At 47.9% G+C, this 10,124-nt stretch overlaps 1 protein-coding gene across 2 annotated transcripts in view; it reads left to right on the top strand.

Moving 5' to 3' along the window:
• The window catches only part of LOC104982922 (up-regulator of cell proliferation), a 15,164-nt gene extending 12,458 nt beyond the window's left edge, over positions 1-2,706 (top strand). For both annotated transcript variants that reach the window (XM_010832353.1, XM_010832352.1), the window contains one exon: positions 1-2,706. In XM_010832353.1, coding sequence (XP_010830655.1) covers positions 1-2,016 — 2,016 coding nt within the window. In that variant the 3' untranslated portion in view covers positions 2,017-2,706.
• Positions 2,707-10,124: the final 7,418 nt, after the last annotated feature.

Here is a 10,124-nt window from a genome sequence, read left to right as displayed (position 1 = left end):
CCTGCCTTCGCCTTTGTGCGCATGGAGGTCAGCAGCAACTCTAAATCCCAGCTTCTCAACGACGTGCTCAGCCCTGGCCACAGGCAGCAGGACTGTTTCTGGCATCGGGATCTGAACTTGGGCACTAACCCTCGGGAGATAGCAGACGGGCTGGTAGAAATTTCCTGGTTTCTTCCCAGTGGCAGGGAGGACTTGGACATTTTCCCAGAGCCCATGGCCTTCCTAAACTTGAGAGGTGACATTGGGTCTCACTGGCTGCAGTTCAAGCTCTTGACAGAAATCTCTTCGGCCATATTCATCTTGACTGACAACATCAGTAAGAAGGAATACAAATTGCTGTCTTCCATGAAGGGGTCAGCCACAAAATACTACTTCATCCTGAGTCCCTACCGTGGGAAACGAAACACAAACCTGAGATTTCTGAACAGGTTAATTCCTGTGCTGAAGATGGACCACTCTCACGTCCTTGTGAAGGTCAGCAGCACAGACAGTGTAGGCTTTGTGCGTAGGGTCCGCGCCATCATCACACATGTGACCCGGTCCCCCTGCAGGAGGGTATCCGTGGAGGACATGGCGAACGCGGCCCGCAAGCTGGGGCTGAAGGTCGATGAGGACTGTGAGGAGTGTCAGCGGGCAAAGGACCGGATGGAGCAGATCACCAGGAAAATCAAGGACTTGGATGCCTACCGCAGGGATGAGCTGAGGCTACAGGGGGAAACTTGGAGAAAGGTGGCCCAGGTGGAGAAGGAGCTCTGCCAGATCCAGTGGGCCAGCGACCCTCCTGAGAAGTACAGGGCTGAGCTGAGGCATCGGTTACTGGAACTTCGAATGCAGCAGAATGACCATGACCCTTCCTGGGGGGTCCAGGAGTTCATCTCGGGCATCAGCAGCCCCTCCCTGGGGGAGAAGCAGTATTTCCTGAAGTGGATGGAGTGGGGACTGGCCCGGGTGGCCCAGCCAAGGCCAAGACCATCTCCAGAGATGATTTTTACCCTGAGACCAAAGCACTGTGGGGCCGTGGACTTCAGTGAGCCGTTCTGGCCTGAGCCCCTGGGGGTGGAGCATTTCCTGCGGGAGATGGGACAGTTTTACGAGGCCGAAAGCTGCCTTGTGGAGGCAGGGAAGCTGCCAGCAGGGCAGAGGCGGTTTGCCCACTTCCCAGGCTTGGCCTTGGAGCTGCTGCTGAAGGGGCTTCCTCTGGAGCTGATCGATGGGAACACCCTAAGCCCTGCCTTGCGCTGGGTCACAGGGCTCCTGAAGGAGCTACACGTCCGCCTGGAGAGGAGGTCACGCCTGGTAGTCCTGTCAGCACTTGGCGTGCCAGGCACGGGCAAGTCCACCCTTCTCAATACCATGTTCGGGCTGCGGTTTGTCACAGGAAGGGGCCGTGGTCCTCGAGGGGCCTTCATGCAGCTCATTAAGGTGGCCGAGAGCTTTAGCCAGGACCTGGGCTGTGATCACATCCTGGTAATAGACTCTGGGGGCTTGATAGCTGGAGTCCGGACCGAGGCAGGGGAGAGGTTTGAGCGGGAGGCTTCCCTGGCCACTTTGATTATGGGGCTGAGCAATGTCACTGTGGTCAGTTTAGCTGAAACAAGGAACATTCCACCAGCTATTCTGCATGCATTTCTAAGGCTGGAAAAAACAGGGCACATGCCCAACTATCAGTTTGTATACCAGAACCTTCATGATGTGTCTGCCCTTGGCTCCAAGCCAAGAGATCGGAGGCAGCTTCTGGACCAGCCCAGTGATGTGGGCAGAGCCACAGTGCAAATGGAGAAACAGGGTGATGGGATCCAGACGCTGGCTGACCTGGCCTTTTGGGACCCTGAGAAGCAGCACATTTGGCACATCCCTGGCTTATGGCATGGAGTGCCTCCCATGGCCGCTGTGAACTTGGCGTACAGTGAAGCCATTTTTGAACTGAAGAGATGCCTGCTAGAAAACATCAGGAATGGCCTGTCCAACCAAAATAAAAACATTCAGCAGCTCATTGAGCTAGTAAGACGGCTGTGAGTCATCAAAAGAAAAGATCAGCTGCCAGAGGCCTCCTCTGGGCAACCTGTTCTGATGGGCCTGTCCACGTGGGGCTGTGCCCAGCTTCTGAGAGGGGAGAAAAGTGAAAATGGGGCTGGGTCTGGAGTTGCCTACACAGTGTTAGGAAAGGAAGTTACCTCACAGACCAGCTCAGAGATGCTTTCAGGAGTATAACAACCTGGGGCAGGAGCTGTTGACACAAGCAGTAAAGTGTTCTTTGTCTCTGAACTTTGCAGCCCCTGGTGGTTTGCCTTTTGTACAGCTACTCTCTGTCATTAGCCTCTGAAGCAGAGAGTGGCTCCTGAAAACTGCAGCCCAGGCAGACAGTAATCAGGATAGGGCTGGGAAGGTGCCCTGAGGAAGCAGGTAGGCCTTCCCAACTAGCAAACTTCAGCGTCAGCATGGGTGACCCAGTCCTGCCCACTGAGGGAGTGCCTGCTGTGTGCACGTGATGTATGGACTGCCCGTGCCCCAGGAGGGCTCCTGCTGGTTCTGTTGCACCCACAGCACTTTGTTTACACCTCCGCCACAACACTCAACATGTGCAGTGTCTTACCTGTGCATATGTTTGCCTCTTGCCTAGACCTGTGAGCTCCTTGAGAGTACATGACCCACATCTGTACCCCCAGAGCCTGACACACTGTAGGCACTTAATAAATGTGTGTTGAATGAATGAAATTAGTGAATGCACAAATGGTAAGTAATGGGCAGGTTCCTCTCTGTGCCTTGATTTTTCTTTTTCTTCAAAGAGGATCACAGTGTCGTCTTAGAGGGTTGCTTACTAGAACATCTGAAATAGTGGACACCTGGGAGAGCATCTTTAAAAATGCCATCATGTCCCCTTTCTTTAAGCAGAGATCCAGTCTTCAGGGTATTAATAGAAAACTGAACTAAATATCTTCACGGGAACTCTGTGATGGTGATGATAGCTCCATCATTACCCATTTTAGGAAAGGAGGCCTGGAGCAGTTCAGCAGCTCATCCAGCCTGCAAACCTGCATCAGGGGTGAGGAGCTGATGAGGAAGCGGGTGCCCTCTGCCCTGCACCTCTGCTTGTGACCACTTATTGTCCCCAGACTTCCACAGCTTCCAGGCTGAACCCGAGCCTGGCCCCTTGGGTGTCCCCAGTTTCATGCCTCCAGGGCAAGACCCCTGACATCATCCATGGCCCACTTGACACCATGAGCCAGAACATGGAGTTTTTCCTCTGGTGAGTCTCCAGCTGGAATCTGTCTGTGCTGGAACAGCTTGAATTGAATCAATGTTTAAAGGAACTGATTGGTTTTCATCCATCATAAAGAGATTTCCAGTGCTTGAATTTGGGACCCAGGAATGTCCTGGGTGAAATTCCTATAAGTGCTAGAGAGGCAACTGGGTAGTTTTCATGACTCTAAGAGGGAAAAAGGAAGGACAGGTTTTGGTATTTCCAGGTAAACCAACATCTTACTATTTGTGTATATAATGATCTAGGAAGAAATGAATTTTTAGTGCCTGAGCACTAGAAACTCTTTTGAGTTTCAGAAGTGATATGTGAAAGTCATGTCCAACTCTTTGTGACCCCACCTACTGTAGAGTTCATGTAATTCTCCAGGCCAGAATACTGGAGTGGGTAGCCTATCCCTTCTCCAGGGTATCTTCCCAATCCAGGAATTGAACCCTAGTCTCCCATATTGCAGGTGGATTCTTTACCATCTGAGCCACAAGAGAAGCCCTCAGAAGTGATAAGGTTTTCCTAAATTTGTTAGCAAAAGACTAGGTTCCCCGAGTTCCAGCACTTCTTCCAACCTCTGTTTCACATATCCAGAGCCAGGCTCCCAGAGCACAGGGACCACATGGGCAGCAGGCGGAACATCCTGGGGCTCTGGAACGGGGGCTGAGGAGCCTGCCATTAAAGAAAGGGTTCCAGTCTGGAGGGCTCCCTTTCCAAGTCTGGTAGAAGGAGTTCAGGGAACAGACAAGTTCCTGGTCCCCACCTGGAGGCCTCATTTTCCTGAAATCGCAAATTACAGAGGGGAGGAGGCCCTAGGCCCAAGCAAGAGACTTCCAGAACTAGTGACACAGCTAGGGTTGGGGTCTGCGGCTCAGACAGGTGACCCTGGTCCTGGAGCTCAGAACACTAAGCATCAGCCTACTGTAGCCATTCACGGGTACACCACAGTCAGAAGGCCTCCCTGCATCAGACCTGAAGACATCTTTAGGGTCTGAGAGGTCATGGGACTTGCTGTAGGGCTACTGGGCAGTAATGTCTTTAGAGCCCAGCTTTGTAATGTGAGAGTGTCTCAGAAGAATGGGTGGGTGGACAGCTCACAGGGTATCAGGTGCTTTGATGAAAACATAAACCATGTCAATGATCTTGGAGTAAATGGGCCTATGAGTCTTAAGATTGGGCACAGAATGCCTGCCCCATTCTCTGGAGACAGAAAGTAGGATGTGGAACTCAAGGTCTGGTTTTGAACTTGGCCTTGCTTCCTGCTGATTACATAGCCCTTGAACAGAGTCATCCAACGTCTCTAAGCCTTATCTGTCACTCCTAGCACCTCCTCTGTGGTGAGTGCACAAAAGCTGGTTTTGGAGGAGCCAGTCTGTGTGCACAAACAAGTAAGGCACCTGAAGATGTGTCTACACCAGTCTGCATGCCCATGAGACTTACGCAAAGGAAGCTGCCGGCCTTCTCCATCAAATTCATTTTAACAGGCCAAAAAGGATTTATCTTGTAATTGATTAGTGATATCTTAATTTACAGCCTTTTCTCCTTCTAATTAGTGATGTCTTCTGAACGATGTGATCTTAGATTTACTGAAACATATTGTCTAGCAGGGCTACTGTTGAGAAATCTGTGCCAGTGTAAACCTGATCTGGTAGCTCTCCCCAGCTCCTCAGATGTGAATTAGCCCAATAAAGAGAAATCCTTTCTTTCTGAGTCAGTAGTAAAAAAATGATTTTTGCTACAAACCTATCCTGAGTTCCTAAAATTTCAACAAAATTATATCAGAATGCAGCCTTACAAGCACTGTAAGTCAGAGCCGCAAAAGAGAGCTCCACGGTGGTCTTGCTCCGGCTTCTGTGACTTTCCAGCCCCCATCCACAGCACCCACACTTGGGCTCCATGGCTGCATCTACGCTGTCTGTCTGGGGCCTCCGTCCACCTCTCCTTGGTCCTGGCTGACCCTTCTTCAGGATGGCTTTGACGGCAACCCCACCTCCACTCTACCACCTAAGGGGGTCATGGTCCTCATCTAAGCCCCTTTTACTTGTCTCCTTCTCTGCCCTCCCCATCAGAAGAAAGGATACCAAGCCTATTTTTTTGTGTCCAGGTCTAGCACAGTAGCTAAGGACCAGGGAGTGACGTCTCAATGCCTTTCATACATGAGGCCCACTCCTATCCATCTACTTCAAGGCGTCCTAAAGTAGGATTGTTTTAGCTTAGGCTACCAGTGTAGCAAAGGGTGTTTCTAATTGGTTCCACCATCAGAGACTGGACTTCCTCAGGATGGCAATGCTGGTCAGTAATGATAGTTTTGGATGTAACCCCTCTTCTTGTGCCTCAACAGAAGGAGAGTTGAGAGGTAGGAGTAGAGGCTCATGGGGAAACATGGGATTAGGGCCCCTTCAGCTTCCTATGCAAGAGAGAAGACAATTCAAGACTCTGCTTTAATTTGGTTTCAGTGGTTGTTTGGCACAATTCACAGAAGAGAGGTCGTGAGAACCTCTGGGATTCTCTTGGTGAATGGGTTGGTTATTAGCAGAAAATGAATTACCAACAGTGACACAAAAACCATAGGGTTACAAAATTTAAAGTATCAGCAGTTCTGAATTAGAACAAGTCCATCTTGTGAGGAGAATCAACATGAGTGGAGCTGTCTCCATGACCCCACAGCCAACAGGATTGCAGACGTCTCTGCCTAAGACACCTCTCCCAGAGGGTGCATTCTTGTGCGTTCTAGGAAACAAACACTGTTCTAGGCTGTGCTGTGCTATGCAGAGTCTCCTTCTCACACAGTGCCATCCCACAGCCTAGCCACTGCTCTATCCTTTGATACAAGTCAGCCTTTGGGCTACACTGGACCCACCGAACAGACCATCTTCAAAAAAAAGTCCAGACCACACAGCAGCCCCCTCCTTTTTCTAGTCCCCTCAGAATAAGAGCTGTGATGGTCTCACAAGACTGGTGGTAGGAAAGGGTTGTAAGAAGCATCTAATGTCCCTCTCCTGTAAAGGGGTCTCAGGTTCCGAGGGTCTTTCACATAAACCTGGAGTTGAGGATGCTGTGTCTCAACCTGGGCTGTAAATTGGGATCATCTAAGGAGTGCTGCCACTCCTCTGCCCAGTACTGTCCTTGTGGTATGGGGTCCAGTGGGCTCTAATATGCAGTCAGGGTGGAGAATCGCTGCTCTGAGAGTAAATAGGGGAATCTGGATCCTCCTGGCTACCATGAGGAGAGCAAAGGAGCTCACCTGTGAGAATAAACAGCCGGACACCCTTGTCTCCCCAGGGTTCTGGTCTGGACTCCCAGCAAGGGAGTCCCCCAGGGCCAATCCTGAGCACTCTGTGCCCAACCACAGACACATGGGCCATTCGTCCATTCTCTATGGTTCTGAACACTCACCCCCACTCAGTGATGCAGTGGAACCCCAGATACGGAATGAGCACATGCTTTGGAACAAGAAGTCCGCTACCCTTTGCTAGTTCTGTAACCTCAGAGGAGTCTCTGAGCTTCCATCTTCTGATCTGCAAAACCTGGACAATACTGCCTCCTTTCTAGGATTGATGGGAGAAGCAAAGTACATAAAAACACCGTTAGTGTTTTGTTAAATTGAAATTACAGAAAAATAAATATCCTACTAAATTATTTCTCTTGGTGATCTAAAACAATGTAAGTTCATGCTAATGTATTAAAATGTACTTTTAAGTTGTTTAAATCATGCAAACACATTTATGTGATCCCCCCTCCTCTCCCACCCCCTTTCAAGGAACCAGCTGAATCCCTTTTTGCAACAAGGCATAGTATAAAATAAAGATAATAAACAAAAGGTAGCAAATGGTCTGGATCAGTTTGGAATTCCTGGGAGACTCTCAGGCATAAGGAAGAGTCGCAAAACTTGAACCCCAAGCACAATAGCTCCTGCTCGGCTGGACAGCACTGCCTTCTGCTGTGAAGTCCAGGCCATTGTCACCTTGATGGAAAACCAGGCCTTTCCTTGGGTGAAGGTGGTATTTCAGTGAATTCTCATGAACCCTCAATGGCTGGTTCATTTCTCTAAGAGGATATAGATACCAGGGACTTTATTATTTAAACAACAACAACAATAACAACAAAATATTTATTAGCTGCTCACTCCGTCAGGCATTTTACAATGTGAGTTTCACAACAACCATCATTGTCCTCATTTTATAGATAAGAGAAATTGAGACTCAGGAAGGTCAAGTCACTTGCCAAAATTTACAAGCCAGGAAGTTGTAGTTCTACCTGATCTATATCTACCAGATCCCACGTGCCTCACCACTTTGGAGATTTAAAAATGCTTCTCTTGTGGCTCAGCTGGTAAATAATCCACCTGCAATGCTGGAGACACAGTTTAATCCCTGGGTTGGGAAGGTCCCCTGGAGAAGGGAAAGTCTACCCACTCCAGTATTATGGCCTGGAGAGTTCCATGGACTGCAGTTCATGGGGGTGCAGAGAGTCAGACATGATTGAGCAACTTTCACTTTTCAAAAATTTACCAAAATATAAATTACCAAACTTTATGGAAACTTTTAAAAGAAAAAAATACTATCAGCTTAAAAAAGTCCTTCAGTTAAAGTTGAAATTTCTTATATTTGAAAAATATTGTGATTGAAGAACATCTCAGTCCTATTCTGTCCCCTTATTCAATATGCAGAACAGCTGGAGGCCACAGTTAAACATTTTAGAAATAAAATGTTCCTAGTAAAGTGGGCTTGAAAGACGTTGTCCCTTTTTGGAGAAGCCAGCTCCCAATGGTCAGAGGAAACGTGATCATGGAAAATGGACTGCACTGAAGCCAAGAGTCCCCTCCAAACCTCCCCGTGTCGTCTGAGGCAGCTCACCGTTTGCCTTTGCCTCTGTTTCCCTTCCATACACATGATAATCTAGTCCTCCCTCCCATGGGAAAGCACAGCAGTTTTAAGCAGCATTAGGTGAATGATTTAAGTCAAAATGGTCAAATGGTGGCAACTTCACATGATTCACCCTAACAGTACCAATAACAGCACTATGAGGTGGTATTATTAACAAAACCAATTATATGGATTATGGAACTGAGGCTCAGTTGTACAAAAATTGTTATATCTGAATCCAGAGTCTGTGTTTTTTCCATTACTATGTTGAATTCTGAACTAAGATATCCAGTGTTGATAGTTTCCCCTCTGACAATTTCTGGATATAATTACAATGGCAATGCTTTGGCAATGCTGAGTAGAGCAGGTTCTATAATATCTTCAAGAATTTTCTGACCATCAGTCCTTTCTCCTTTAAAACTTCCCTTCCTCAAGGACCAGATCCTAGGGTATGGTCAGATGTGAAAACCTACCCTCTGCGTAACGCATCCTTGAAGACTTGGATGATTTTTAAGTTTAAGTTACAGCTAATTGAAAACTTACCCTCTGCATAACCCATCCTTGAAGACTTGGATGATTTTTAAGTTTAAGTTACAGCTAATTTATTAATATTAGTGTACAATATTATATTAGGTGCTAAACTAAAAAACTAAACTAAGTCACTTCAGTCGTGTCCAACTCTGTGTGACCCCAGAGACGGCAGCCCACCAGGCTCCCCCGTCCCTGGGATTCTCCAGGCAAGAACTCTGGAGTGGGTTGCCATTTCCTTCTCCAATGCTTGAAAGTGAAAAGTGAAAGTGAAGTCGCTCAGTCATGTCTGACTCTTAGCGACCCCATGGACTGCAGCCCATCAGGCTCCTCCATCCATGGGATTTTCCAGGCAAGTGTACAACAATATTAATAATTCAATATTTTTTTATAGATTTTGCTTCATTTAAAGTTATTATAAAATTAAAAACTTTTTATATTCCCTGTATTGAACAATATTTCTTTTACCCTGCTTATTTTTACATTGCAGTCTGTGTCCCTGAACCCTGTCAACTAAAAAATATTAGTTACAACCTGTAAATAGTTGTTTTATTTGGTGGGAATGTTTAGGACCCTGAGCCTGGGAGACAGCAGCTCAGTAGCTCTGAGAACACTGCTCCAAGGAGGCGGGCGTGGGTGCCAGGTGTGCAGTCAAGTTTGCAACAAAGGGAGAGGTAGGGGCAGGCAATCTAAACATCGAAGATTATTGTCAAGTAAAGAAACCCAGCTATCAAGTTTAGGAATTTAGTATTCTTCTATGTAATGGGAAGATGCAAGAGTGTGGGATTATTTAAGTCATTCCTTTCATATGCTTCTCAGCTTGGGGCCACCATGTTGCGTATTTACAGAGATAATTTCTCTTTCCTGAGTTCCCTTAGGGCCTTCTGGGTCACAATGGAGGCTGTAACTGTGACTTTGGTCAATCACTGGTGACTGTGACATCCTTAAGTACGTTATGTAGGGAGTGGTGCCGACTGCCAGCATGGCTCAGTAATTCACATTTGGAAGGCTGGAATCACGCAGAAAGCTGTGACATCGCTTGCCCACCAATATGGCAGGAAATATTTCATTTCACAGTTTCGTACCCCTATCTTGCCCCTCCCAAGAACTGTATAAAGTTTTAACCAAAAGATATTTCTTCTTTATCTGTGGATAAGTCAGTACCCCCCACCTTTTTTTTTTAAAGGATATTATTTGAAGACAGAGCTTAGCAGCCTAATCTGTCAGAGGTGGTAAAACGCTGTTTCCCTAGAGACCCTGGCCAGGCGGTAGGGTTAGCACCAACCCTCCGAAACACTCGTCATTCCACCTGTGAGAACTCTCAAGACAGCGAATCCTCGCGTTCAGCATCCTTCAGTTTCCGCATAGATGACGCAAACCACGACTGTGGCACGGCGGAGTGGTGCGAGACATGCACGGGCTGCGGGGGGAGGCGCTGAGTCCAACTCCCCGCACCTCCCGGCCCCACACAGCCCGTCTCCTGA

The sequence above is a fragment of the Bison bison genome, unplaced genomic scaffold, assembly GCF_000754665.1.
Source record: "Bison bison bison isolate TAMUID 2011002044 unplaced genomic scaffold, Bison_UMD1.0 scf7180017860899, whole genome shotgun sequence".
Lineage (NCBI taxonomy): Eukaryota > Metazoa > Chordata > Mammalia > Artiodactyla > Bovidae > Bison > Bison bison.
This window is presented reverse-complemented; position numbering and strand designations above follow the sequence as displayed.